The sequence below is a fragment of the Paraphaeosphaeria sporulosa genome (assembly GCF_001642045.1).
Source record: "Paraphaeosphaeria sporulosa strain AP3s5-JAC2a unplaced genomic scaffold CC84scaffold_2, whole genome shotgun sequence".
Taxonomy (NCBI): Eukaryota; Fungi; Ascomycota; class Dothideomycetes; order Pleosporales; family Didymosphaeriaceae; genus Paraphaeosphaeria; species Paraphaeosphaeria sporulosa.
Window position 1 is genome coordinate 2,571,488 of NW_017253361.1, and position 12,187 is coordinate 2,583,674.

The 12,187-nt window shown below is 51.7% G+C and overlaps 6 protein-coding genes across 6 annotated transcripts; 3 read left to right on the plus strand and 3 right to left on the minus strand.

Moving 5' to 3' along the window:
* The first annotated feature begins 23 nt into the window (after positions 1 to 23).
* CC84DRAFT_1256050 (P60-like protein) lies at positions 24 to 1,850 on the plus strand. The gene is made up of 3 exons (XM_018184589.1): positions 24 to 203; positions 257 to 1,192; positions 1,249 to 1,850. Exons 1-3 carry the CDS (start codon positions 64 to 66, stop codon positions 1,454 to 1,456), a joined length of 1,284 nt encoding a protein of 427 aa, XP_018040524.1. The 5' UTR covers positions 24 to 63; the 3' UTR covers positions 1,457 to 1,850.
* Positions 1,851 to 2,112: 262 nt separating this feature from the next.
* Positions 2,113 to 3,494, plus strand: CC84DRAFT_1202688 (uncharacterized protein; the record flags this gene model as incomplete). The annotated part of the gene is made up of 2 exons (XM_018181788.1): positions 2,113 to 2,731; positions 2,833 to 3,494. The coding sequence occupies 2 exons, from the start codon at positions 2,113 to 2,115 to the stop codon at positions 3,492 to 3,494; spliced, it is 1,281 nt and encodes a 426-aa protein (XP_018040525.1).
* Positions 3,495 to 5,783: 2,289 nt separating this feature from the next.
* On the minus strand, positions 5,784 to 6,199 carry CC84DRAFT_467196 (uncharacterized protein). Its single transcript, XM_018186397.1, has one exon. The coding sequence runs from the start codon at positions 6,109 to 6,111 to the stop codon at positions 5,875 to 5,877; it is 237 nt and encodes a 78-aa protein (XP_018040526.1). The 5' UTR covers positions 6,112 to 6,199; the 3' UTR covers positions 5,784 to 5,874.
* On the minus strand, positions 5,959 to 6,919 carry CC84DRAFT_467164 (uncharacterized protein). The gene has a single exon (XM_018186396.1). The coding sequence runs from the start codon at positions 6,815 to 6,817 to the stop codon at positions 6,224 to 6,226; it is 594 nt and encodes a 197-aa protein (XP_018040527.1). The 5' UTR covers positions 6,818 to 6,919; the 3' UTR covers positions 5,959 to 6,223.
* Positions 6,920 to 7,225: 306 nt separating this feature from the next.
* CC84DRAFT_1138455 (sugar transporter STL1) lies at positions 7,226 to 9,494 on the plus strand. Its single transcript, XM_018176193.1, has 3 exons — positions 7,226 to 7,886; positions 7,942 to 8,776; positions 8,825 to 9,494. The coding sequence occupies exons 1-3, from the start codon at positions 7,432 to 7,434 to the stop codon at positions 9,170 to 9,172; spliced, it is 1,638 nt and encodes a 545-aa protein (XP_018040528.1). The 5' UTR covers positions 7,226 to 7,431; the 3' UTR covers positions 9,173 to 9,494.
* CC84DRAFT_1138460 (acyl-CoA thioesterase-like protein) lies at positions 9,427 to 10,863 on the minus strand. The gene is made up of 2 exons (XM_018176195.1): positions 10,551 to 10,863; positions 9,427 to 10,501 (listed from the first exon to the last, which is right to left on the minus strand). The coding sequence occupies exons 1-2, from the start codon at positions 10,758 to 10,760 to the stop codon at positions 9,590 to 9,592; spliced, it is 1,122 nt and encodes a 373-aa protein (XP_018040529.1). The 5' UTR covers positions 10,761 to 10,863; the 3' UTR covers positions 9,427 to 9,589.
* Positions 10,864 to 12,187: the final 1,324 nt, after the last annotated feature.

Consider the following 12,187-nt stretch of genomic DNA (forward strand, 5'->3'; position numbering starts at 1 on the left):
CGAACTTTTCTGATTCGGAGAAGTGAAATCGAATTTCGCGAAAATACACAGCACATCGGCAAGATGGCAAGCGCGGAGTCCACGGCAGCACCTGCCCAGTACAAGCAGCCCAGCCGCAAGGGCAAGAAGGCCTGGCGCAAAAATGTCGACGTTACCCAAGTGTCTACTGGCCTCGACGAAGTGCGGGACCAGATAATCCAAGGGTAACTGCACCACGACGTGAAGCGCAATGTGCAATAAATCTAACACTCCACAGTGGCATTATCGCGGAAAAGCCGTCTGACGAGCTCTTCACCGTCGACACCACCGGTGATGCCGAAGTCCAAAAGTCTGTGACCAGACGCTACAAGCCGCTCAAGGCCGACGAAATTCTCAACAAGCGCTCCGCTATCCCCTCGGTATCATCCAAGAAGCGACTCGCAGACTTCACCGAGGAGAAGAGGCGAAAAAAGTCAAAGGTCTCGCAAAAGGACTATGACAGGCTAAGGTCGATCGCATATGGCGGCGACCAGGTGCAAAAGGACATTATAGAGACGGGCGGTGCGGCGGTCTACGATCCATGGGCGGTGCAGGAGGTGAAGAAGGACCCCAAGTTCGACTTTTTGGACGAGAAAAAACCAAAGCGAGAGCCGAATACGCTGAAGCAGGCGCCTGTCTCGTTGGCCAAATCCGGAAAGGCCATACCCGCGGTGCGCAAGCCCGAGGGCGGAAAGAGCTACAACCCCAACTTCAACGACTGGCAGGCGCTTGTCACAAGAGAAGGCGACAAGGCGGTAGAAGCGGAGAAGGAACGTCTCAAGGAGGCCCAGGAGGAGGCGGAGCGCATGGAGCGTGCAATGGCCGAGTCGGACGAGGAGTCGGATGGGAACGAGAGCGCGTGGGAGAGCGAATGGGAGGGTTTCAGCGACGACGAGAACAAGGTCAAGCAGAAGCGGCCGGAGCGCAAGACGCCTGCCGAGCGGAACAAATTCAAGCGGAAGAAGGCGGCAGAGGGCCGTGCAAAGCACGAGGCCCGCATGAAGGCGAAGGAACAGCAATTGCAGCGCATCAAGGAACTTCAGAAGTCTGTCGAACAGAAGGAGAAAGCACGAGAAGCCCTCCGCAACATGACTCTCGTTGAAACCAATGAGGCGCCATCCGAGGACGACGAAGGCGAGGAGGTTCTCCGCAAAAAGCGCTTTGGAAAGCACTAGTGAGTCATCCTTTTCCCCAATAATACCACTACTACCCTTACTAACACCCCCCAAGCGTTCCCGAAGCCCCTCTCGAAGTCGTCCTTCCCGACGAGTTGAAGGACTCCCTCCGCCTCCTCAAGCCGGAAGGCAACCTACTCAAAGATCGCTTCCGCAGCATGATGGTGCGCGGCAGGATCGAGGCGCGCAAGCAAATCCCGTACGCCAAGAAGAAGAAGGTCACTGTTACGGAGAAGTGGTCGTACAAGGACTGGAAGTTGTAAATGCAGAAATTTTGAGAGAAATGATACCACTACCGCGCATGCTCGATCACGGCCGCATTCCTGCTTTGCGTTCGCTGATGAAATTGTGTAGGCTGTTTGCTGTTGTCATTGATGATTGCGTTTTCGATGGTTTTTGTAGCGTCTTAGAAGATTGAATCCATCGTGCCTACCGATCAATGCATTCAGCACATCGTTTCAAGCCCAGTAGCTTGAGCCGCCAAATATCACGACCGAGTCAGTGACCGCACTTTGACTCTTACGGTCCAGAGCATCTCAGTGCTTTCGAGTACCAGCAACGATACCTTCTCCCAGACGAAAGCCCGGCAGGCGTTGGGTGTCTGGTGCAGTCCAGCACTCACTTTTCAACCGACTTCCACAGTCCAGCAACGTCCCCATACCCACAAGCCTTTTCAACCCACGCCATGGATCAAAAGGCTAAAACCTCAGCGACCCATGTGCAGCTCCGCGCCTCGTGCAAGGGCCTCGCTCTCGCCGCACTGCTCCACACCCGCCTCGCCCTTAAGAAAAGACCCAATACCTCACCACCACTCGCTCGCTCGCTGCTCTCCACTCTCTGGTGATATTAGTATAAGCTTGGGTCTAAGGTGTACTGGCTTACTGACCTGGGATAGGTGAAGGGAGGACATTTTCAAGCCATGACGGACCCAGTGGAAAAGATATCGGATGTGGAGAAGATATCGGATGTGGAGAAGATGAAGCGGTGCACGATAATCGACTTTGGTGAACAGGATCGCATTGAGCTGTCCCCAGCTCGTGCTCCCAACACCATGCTACGTCTCAATGGGCTCATTCCTTCTAGCAACAATGCTTACCACTCCATTTCCATTGCTAATGGAGCATTCCGGCCTTGGACTCGGCATCCACAGAATATTATACCGGATCACGACAACGATGCCGACGAGGATGAAGATTCTCCTGATGTAACTCGACACGAGGGGACACTATATCGGTACCGCGTCATGAAACTGCCTGACATAGATCCTCGGGACGATCGTACGAGTCAGGAAGTCATGGTTCAGGAGGACCATTGGGTCGAACAGATGTTGCTCGCTGTCCACAATGAAGGCATTCAGGATAACTCGACTCGGAAGGCGGCATGTGTTACAACAGGCGCTGGAGGTTATGTAGGTCGAATAGGATCAAGTGCAACTGCCGCTTGTTGTTCCTTGCCATCATCGACCGCTGCGTTAATGGTTTTCGGGGGCATTTCACGGATCGGGCCCGCGACAAAGATCACAAATTCTCATCGGACAAGTACGCTTCTTGCAAGCAGTGGAGGAAGAATGTCTGCCACCCTTTGGAGGTCTGGAAATGTGCAAGCAACAACATAATGGATGTTGATTCGAAATCAATAGTCAACTTGGCTAATGACATGCTCACTACTTCGTTTTCTGCGAGCAAATCTCTAAATAATTACGATCTGGATGGGTTTGAGGACGAATCCCGAGGGACTATTGAGATTTCCTCCGACGCTGATAATAACGAGAGCGATGACGACAATGTTAACGAGGACAAGTATTCTGAGAATGAAGAGGACATCATCTCTAAGATTGTAAATGACCACATCGAAGATTTCGTAGCAGACGGATTCAACCAGCAAGACTTCAGCCATATCATCGCTCACGAGACAGGCCGAGACACCACTAACAACCGCCGCTCCGACACCACCCAATGGCCCCTCGCCCGCAATACTCAGGAGTACTCCCACGGCACCAGCCAGCGCAATGACGGCCGCCAACACGAGCAGGATATGAAGGAAGCCGCGAATCTATTGGACTACGAGCTTCGAGAGGTACAGCGCAACGTCTCTCAGGGTTCCAACGTCAACTTCCACCTGGAAGCGATTCATAACGCCTTGGTACCACCCCGCAATCGTGTCCGCTCAGCGCAAGGCTTCAACCGCACTGACAGCCGTCCCTCCGAGGCCACTCAGGTTCCCCTTCACGACAAAATTCAGGAGCGCCCTCACGACACCGCTCCCGACCACGAGGCTCCCGCCTCTTGGGCAGATGTCTAATCGCATCTCCCTATCCAGTCAGATCGACTCAGCAGCTGGCCTGCAACCCACCTATCCATGCTGTATTTTCCGGTTTGCAGAAGTCTCCGTTTTCTCGTCTAACATCCCTGTTATCCTTTTCAAACCAAAAAGTTTCACGGCACGCTCACGACTCACGAGCTTGAATTTGCGAAGATGGAGTTTTGAGCATCAGGACACGAGCATGGAGTTATTAGCATGGAGTTTGAGCATGCAAATCAGTACGGGGTTCTGAGCAAGACGTCAGGAACACGGAGGCGTGCAAACAGCTGCCTATGCCTCGTCCTTGGATACACGACATGAAATCAGATGTTTACGTTTTGATTTCGCACGGGTTCACAGGCATGCATTTAGCAGCATGGGGTTTTACCACGACGTCACGAACACGGAGGCGTGCATACGGCGGCCTAGAATTTTCTTTTTTCTCCCGGAGTTAAATGAATGTTGGAACTTAACGAGATTCACGGGAATTGGGAAAGCAGGAAAGCGAGGCAGGACGTACGGCGACCTAGGTGGCCATCGTTAAAGCTAGATCACTTGACGAATGCGAGATTATATACGATGCGATGCGGTATCTTGACACATTGTATCTCATGTGTGCTAGAATGGGTGCGATGTGGTGATTACAATGACTTCAGTTTTTCAATAGGAAAAGGGAAAGAGTGAGCCCCTGGTGCTGACTAAGCCTGTGTTGGCGCGGAAGGCAATGAGCAGCGATGGCAACGTGGTGCGCTGGACGCAGGAGGCTGTTCTGGTTGGTGGATGGAACTGTGGAGGATTGATGTTGAAGTGTAGTGGGACTAGGCCGCTAGTCCAGGCGCATGTGTCTTAAGGCATTGGGAACATAGTTGTTGGGAGTTTGGTGTTTTTCAGGCATTGTCTGGGAGTTGAGGTAATTAGAATGTAGCATATACATTTCCTTGATTTGCGTCTCGATAGAGTGCTACGGAAGCGTCTAAATGTAAACATCGAAGTATAGTAGCGCGGATCTTGTGGTATGGGATGAGTGCGGCGGGGTTCTGCACCAGCTTGGAACTTCCTTTGCTCAAGCAGAGGACTGTGGCGAGGTTGTAGAAGACCTTTCACAAGCAAACTATCGGCAGGGTTCTCCGACAACCTGAGCCCAGTAACCATTTTTCACAAAACACTTGGAGTTGAAATTCTTCTCACGCCCATACGTCTCTCCTTTGCTCCATCGTCTAATGAGCTTTTGATTCGCTGCCTCCTCCTTCTTCACAGAAGGAGTAAAATTTGGGGCCGTTATAACCAGTCCTTAGCAGATATGCGTCTTCAAGAGTTTATCATTATACCAGATGACGGTTCTAAAGCCTGCTCTAGGTTTGAGCGTCTCGTCAGTCATGCACGCGTAGTTGTTATCGCTTTGACCGCCGCACGTGCTTTATATACAATATGAAACAACCGATGGACATGGTAGTCGCTTGCTCGGGAAGGCAATATGCCCCGTGCGGTAGCTTCCATACCGCCTTACCTTACGCCCCATGTTCACGATTGATCGCCCCCGATGCGGCTTTGACGCATCAATCATCACCGATGAACTCACCCGTCGCCTGTTACCCTTTGCCCTCAGTCTAGCATTCACCAGCTTAGCCAGAAACTTTCCCGCACTTGGCGCTTCCAGCGTCTAGTGAAGGGTTCACCTGCGCTTACCTGATATCGACATGTGTCCTTAGGCTATGGTATCATAACATCGGGTTCCTGAAGATTGTAACTCCTTCCTGGGGTGCCCTTGGCGTGATAATAACACCTCCCAGTGCTACGTTCCGAGGCCAAAGTTTCATGTGAACGGCAAGGTGATGCTGCGAATCACATGCACACGCAAGTTGAAGGGGTCCCATCTGCGGCCCTCCGCCATTCCCACCAGGAGCTTTAGCATAGAAGTCCCAAGGTCGAAGCCAAACAAGACTAAACAATTCCAATACTACAACCTTGACCCGTTATTAACCTATTGCAGCATCCCGAAGGCTGTCGAACGGCTGCTAGTGCATGACGTCCACGGCCCTGGGTAAGTGGAGTTTGGTAGTTTCTGTGGGGGCCCCATCTTTAAGAGATCAGGTGCACGTCGCGAATTGTGGGGGAAACGGACTGTGGACGCAGCTGATCAGGCACACCTGGGGGTATTCTCCGGGGTTGCGGATGTTGCTGAGGTGTTGTGCAATGTGAATGCGCGCCTTATCCCGCCTGTACGTTTAGTGCGGGTTTCTGTCTAGAAGACTCGCACAAGCAAATAAAGCTGAACCTGAAGGGTGCGCATTCATTGGACTCGTGGGTCAGAAGTCATCTTGTCAGGCCAAAGATGCGCTTCGTAAAGCATAATTGACTGCTTCACTGAACTGTCAAATTTTCAATGCGCTGACTGTGCCGGAAAATTGGAATTGTGCAAAAGCCATGAGACGGGGTAAGAGATGGGGCTCATATCGGTATTGAACGGAGATGAACAGTGGGTCAAGACAAACCTAGGAAACCTGGGGAATGGTAAGTCTGGTTGACAGCAAAGGGTTGAGAGAACAGCATTTTGCGAGTGGAGGCCCGTATCATGCGAGATGAATCTCCAGAGAGTACATATCAGGCGTGCTGCCATTGCTATGCCGGAAGGAATGAGAAGTCGGTGTAGAAACTGGTGGTGCAAGAAATGTTGAGAGTACTGTGATTGATTGCGGAGAGGAGTTGCCGAATTCTCCACTTACGGGTTGTTAGGGTAGGGGCCAACATGTTGGACAGCGAGGAGGCTGGCAACTCATTGGCAATTGCGATCGCTTAGCTATCGTTGGCGCTTCGGTGCAGGCTGACGGTAGATAAGATGCAGTCGTATGTTTCCACATGGCAACATACGCGATGCCAAATGTGCGCCAAGTTTTGAGGCTCCTTTTGCGCCGAAGATCGACACACTCGTTCCGCACGTATCTTCCAGGCTCCACTTGTATGTTCGCTGCCGACTTAAGCGCATGTTCCTTCCACTTGAGGCTCGCCGTGCCGCCAGGGCGTTCATCGCTCCTCCTACCGGCATGCATAACATCGTAGCCGTGGTACGGGGCGGCACTGATAAACTTGTAGTTGCGTTGGTGAAGTTGGACGGCAGAAGCGCACATGTCGATCGTTTCTCGGGTATTGTCATGTGACCATGCCCGATTTCTGGGGCAAGGCCGAGAGGAACTACGCCCAAAGTGGCGAAGATCACCCGTCGGATCGCGCACTACCGCAGAGCCCCATAACGGTTCTACACCCTGCATAACACGTCCGGTCAGTGACGTCAAACGGGCTGTCGGTGTGGCCGCTGGTTCGATCATTTTTCAAGCCTTTTTCTCAATGGACGAAGAGTTTGCAGTGTCTTGGACGATCCTGGGGAATCATTGGGGTAGTCTTGTAGCCGCATACGGCTAGCCACCGAATTCTCTTCGCCGCCAGCGATACATCTGCAACACCGGTCTACCTACTTCAATGAATTTCCCTTCGGGCCTCAGCGAAACAGTAGGGTAAGGGCATCCTGCATATGACGTACGACGGGAATGGCGCCGAGCCAAGCGCCCTCCGTTCCTCTCCAAGATTGGCTCCAAGATTAGAAGCTCCACACTCCAAGCCACTTATCACACTTATCTCCACCCCAGGACCCACGTTCGCTGACGTCGTTCAATCACGTAGCGTAAGGGCCGCGATGAATACAAGGTGTTTGGAAAAACTCGTTCTCTAGTCTCCTCCACGCGTGAGATGGTATGCTGTGTAGTGTGGGTAGGAGTGGACCCTTCGGTTCGCAAGGCGAAACCTCGCAACATTCGGCCGTGTCGATACCTGTGGGTAAAGAACCCTAGTGATGGGCATATAAGGACGGTTCCCCTCAGCCGCTGGGACCCCTCCCCAAATCCCCAAAGCAACTCTCCACGTTGTCCAGACTCATTTCGGCACTATGGGAGGTATCCAACACAAGGACAACGCCTCTGGCGTTCCCACCTACTGGGGCAAGTCCGGAAAGCAGCTCCAGCTCCTCGTTGCGATCGTCGCGACAACCGACTTCTTGCTCTTTGGTTATGACCAGGGTGTTATGAGTGGAATCATCTCCGCTCGACCTTTTACCGAGGCTTTCCCCGAAGTTAAGGACGACAGCACCTACGAGGGTTTCGTCACCGCCATCTATGCCGTCGGATGCTTCCTTGGTGCTTGCTTCATCTTCGTCGCAGGAGACCGGCTCGGTCGTCGTAACGCCATCTTTTTGGGAGCCAGCGTTATGATCATTGGTGTGATTATCCAGATTACTTGCGTGCCTCCGAACAGCGGCGCAACCGCACAGTTCATCATCGGACGATGCATCACAGGCATTGGCAACGGTATCAACACTTCGACGGTCCCCACATATCAGGCTGAGTAAGCTTCCCCAGATTATTGATATCGCATATCACTTATACTAATCCTATTGCAGGTGCTCCAAGGCTAAGAACCGCGGCAGAGTCATCTGCTTCGAGGGTGGCTGCGTTGCCATCGGTACATTAATTGCGTACTGGCTCGATTACGGATGTACTTACGGTCCCGATGAGCTCACCTGGCGCTTCCCCATTGCATTCCAGTTGGTCTTTGCCATCATTGTCTTGGTCATCATGATCAAGATGCCTGAGTCCCCTCGCTGGCTGCTTAGCCATAACCGACAAGATGAGGCCAGGACGATTCTGGCTGGTCTGTCCGATTTGCCGCGCGATGATCCCGATGTCGAGGTGCAAATGAACGTAATTTTGGACGCCATCAAGGCTGCCGGTATGGGCAAGACGAAGTTCGCCGACTTGTGGACTGGTGGAAAGACTCAGCATCGCCGCCGTACGATTTTGGGTGCCTCATCTCAAATGATGCAGCAGCTTTCTGGTTGCAACGCTGTCATTTACTACTTCCCGATTTTGTGCCAGTCTGCGCTTGGCACTTCGCACAACATGGCTCTGTTGTTGGGCGGTATCAACATGGTTGTCTACGCCATCTTCGCTTCGACTTCATGGTACTTTGTTGAGAAGTTTGGGCGACGCAAGCTCTACTTGATCGGTACTCTCGGACAGATGGTTGCCATGATCATCACCTTCGCCTGCCTTATCCCTCCTTCTGATACCGGTGCTGCCAACGGGGCCGCCTTCGGTCTGTTCCTGTACATTGCCTTCTTCGGTGCCACTTGGCTTCCGCTCCCCTGGTTGTACCCGGCCGAGATCAACCCCCTCAAGACCCGCGCCAAGGCCAATGCGACCTCCACCATCCAGAACTGGCTATGGAACTTCTTCGTAAGTCTATCTCAATAGCTGTTATTCGCCCTTAGCTGACATGTCCAGATTGTCATGATCACCCCTGTCCTCGTCTCGCAGATCGGCTGGGGCACTTACCTCTTCTTTGGTGCCCTCAACGCCATCTTCATTCCCATTATCTACTTCTTCTACCCTGAGACTGCCGGTCGCTCGCTTGAGGAGATTGACCTAATCTTCGCCAAGGGTTACACCGAGAAGATCAGCTACGTCAAGGCCGCCCAGGATCTGCCCGCTCTTGACGAGCACGCTATTGCCCGGTACGCCCGCGAGCACGGCTACCTGGAAGGTGATGAGGAGAGCACCCCCGAGGGCTCCTTCAAGGAGAAGCCCGTCACCAACGAGAACCTCACGATGCCGCGCAATGCGCAGGCGTAAGCGAATAGACGATAGACGTATAGTGGTGGAGGAGCGAGCTTAGCGCGCTGCGTGCGCTTTGGCGTCGCGAGACGAATGATCGATACCCACCAGCTTGCTTGCAAGCTCGCGTTGATTGGAAATGCATTGCGAAGATACCCGACGCATGGTTCGTCAACCCCAGCAATGATAAATGATTTCACGATAGATTGGCGATAGATGTGTGCAGATTGCGCGCGTCTTGTTCTGTAGACGAGCTTTGTCATTATACCCTTCAAAGAAAGTTGCAGATAGAGCTATTCATAGAGCTTCTTCTTTCAATTCTACTACATGATTTCCGCCGAAGCGTCCATCGAGCTTGAGTGTAAATCAGTGTTGTCGAGCATGCATCCTCCCTTGCGAATCTGTCTCGGACTGCTTCACCGCCTCGCAGCCTGATCAAAGCTTAGTCTCGGGCTTGAACCGTATCAGTCCATCCTGGATCGTTGTTGCAAGGTGCGTTCCACTTTCGTAGTCCCACAAACGACTAGTATGCAGACCGCGCCCACCAGCGGCCCGAGTCAGCCACGACTCTTGAACAAACCACTTGCGCCCATCTCTATCACCGCCGCTGTTTCCCTCCAGATTGCACAGTGGCAAGGGCCCATCTTCGAACAATGTCGGAACAGCATTCGGGTGAGGAATGCGTGGCTCGGGCGGCATGATAAGATCGCGGATTCCGACATGGAAGATCACTGTGTGTGAAAGTGACGCCATCCTGGTAAACTCTCGTGCGCGGCCGAGATGGTTCGGAATTATGAACAACGAATTGCGGTCCGACGCATATAGATGCGCACAGGCATGTAAGTTTGCTTCTCTTGCAAGTCTGAAAGCCCCTTGCAGTGATGGTGGATACGGCGCTGTTGGTAACGGAAGAGAGCCTCTGAGTGTATAAAAAGTGAGTTGTCTTCGGTCAATTGGCGCACGTGGCTCGTTATACTTCCGCATGTCTACTTTCCTCAGATGTAGCCCAGCAATAGGATTGAAGTGATCTGGGTGTTGCGGCAGGTATGTTTCTCGGAAGAAGGCCGAATCTTGACTGGGCGCGGCTTCGTGTCCCATTGGCTCGTCCTCCTTCCCTTCCAAGACCTCCCGGAATCGTTCCCTGATATCGCAGATGGCTTGGTAATCGACGGGCGATGTTTCCTCCCGCTTGAAGGAGCATGTACATGTAAACATTATTCCTTTCTCGGCTGCCTGGGTTACAGTCACGCTCCTGGTGCAGTAGTTGTACCCATCGCGAACCTTGTTCACTGTGTAGACAAAGTGCTCCGATGGGTGACCTCCTAATGTAAACCAGCCGGTAACATTCTGATCAAACGTCAGCCATGTACATGTGGTTTGAGACAGGTCCCCTCACATGTATCAGAAATCCATCCTCGACTGTCTGCGCAGCAGCCCACACTGCTTGCGCATAAACATGCCCGCCATAAGTCCCATTCTCACCACCAGTGGGTGAGTATGCTTTAGTCACAGATCGAAACGTTCCGTCATCGATCTTCTCCAACTGCATCACCTGGTCGAAAGGCAGAGCGCGACCCTGGTCATCGTAGTATGATCGCGGCGCCATGTATGATCGTGACAACTGTATTGCTGAATACTGTACATACGGAAGTAGACAGCGGAGCCAATGATGTATTGTGATTTGACATTACGCAGATGGTCGACAATGCGATCGCGAGTAACTCACCGAAGGACCTCGGCTGTTGATAAATTGAGCGAAGAAGATCCGAAGTCGGTCCGAGTCATCACCCATCCATCTTTGGGTGGCGATTTTTACATCCAAAGCTGATTGGCTGTTGATTCACCGCACTTGCCTTGCTGCTGAACGGCTTTGTACATATGGAGACATGTGCCAATATTGCTCTTTAGAATCTACATACTTTTGTATACTTGATCTAAGAGTTCGGAGTCTACTTGCCATAAATATAGGTTTTCCATGCACGTGCTGCTTACGTATAATACCTCAAAACCGTAAAGCGAAATGCTCACGTCTTGTGCCAGATCAGGACAAGGACAACATAAATCCGTCAAAGGCTAAGGACGATTCAGACACACTCGAATTGCTATGCCTTTAACGTCCCTAGAGAAGTCACTCACCCATCTATATGCACCATATGAAGAAAGATGGTCCCTCTCGGCCTGGGGCGTCAGTATGACCAGTTCAACTTCCTTGATCAATGTCTAAACTTGCAGGTATTCGGTGATTTGGACTACTGCCCCAGAGTATTCAACACGTAATCTAGGTCTGCGACAACAAAAAGCCACTCTTTCGGGTTCTTGAAAGGTACTGGAATTGTTGCAATGCATCGAATTTAACATTAATTTACTAGAGAATTCAAGTGCAATTGCACAACAGAATGGGGGCTGCGCCAGTATAAACTGTTATGGCTAACGATGTCCAAGGACAGAATATGTCCTGCTCTATCTGTCACAATGCGAGATCTTAATTCCTGATATATAAGCCGGTCACAATCACAAGGCGGCATAAAGAGAAGGATACTGCTCAACAGTATTCGTCAGAGATTGAATGGTGAAAATTTCAGTTACCTGGCTTCGATTACGGGCGCGACATGCGAATGAAAAACAATGACTGTGAACGTTTGGTACAGAACCCCAAGGTTCAGCACCTGCTCGCGTGACGTGATGCTTTTCGAGTTGGATCAGTTGCAGACATTGATTCTGTAAGTCCAAGTAACATGAACGGCCCATGAAAGTCATATCAAACTCTAACGAGAGCATACTAATTGTGTGCCAGGTCTAAGCTTTACCATGAAGCTAAATGTGAATTAACCTCAATGAGCAACGGAACGTTGACCGCACTAAGATTGTCTCGCGGAACAAATTAAGCATATTATCAACCTTCACTCAGTTTTTGTGAGCAAATTTGTGTATCTTGCCCCGTCGTCGGAGCAATCGCATCTTCAATGGAGCGTTTGCTCCGTTTGCGCTGCCGCACCTGATTGCACCGCCGTTGCCTACCCAGAGTAACCGATC

Coding starts and splice junctions, on each gene's coding strand:
- CC84DRAFT_467164 (XM_018186396.1), bottom strand. CDS start 6,817: ATGATCGAACCAGCGGCCACACCGACAGCCCGTTTGACGTCACTGACC.
- CC84DRAFT_1138460 (XM_018176195.1), bottom strand. CDS start 10,760: ATGGCGCCGCGATCATACTACGATGACCAGGGTCGCGCTCTGCCTTTC. Junction 10,502..10,550: donor AGGATGGATTTCTGATACAT/GTGAGGGGACCT, acceptor ACGTTTGATCAG/AATGTTACCGGCTGGTTTAC.
- CC84DRAFT_1138455 (XM_018176193.1), top strand. CDS start 7,432: ATGGGAGGTATCCAACACAAGGACAACGCCTCTGGCGTTCCCACCTAC. Junction 7,887..7,941: donor GTCCCCACATATCAGGCTGA/GTAAGCTTCCCC, acceptor ATCCTATTGCAG/GTGCTCCAAGGCTAAGAACC. Junction 8,777..8,824: donor ACTGGCTATGGAACTTCTTC/GTAAGTCTATCT, acceptor TGACATGTCCAG/ATTGTCATGATCACCCCTGT.
- CC84DRAFT_1256050 (XM_018184589.1), top strand. CDS start 64: ATGGCAAGCGCGGAGTCCACGGCAGCACCTGCCCAGTACAAGCAGCCC. Junction 204..256: donor CGGGACCAGATAATCCAAGG/GTAACTGCACCA, acceptor AACACTCCACAG/TGGCATTATCGCGGAAAAGC. Junction 1,193..1,248: donor AAGCGCTTTGGAAAGCACTA/GTGAGTCATCCT, acceptor ACACCCCCCAAG/CGTTCCCGAAGCCCCTCTCG.
- CC84DRAFT_467196 (XM_018186397.1), bottom strand. CDS start 6,111: ATGGCAGCACGCCTGATATGTACTCTCTGGAGATTCATCTCGCATGAT.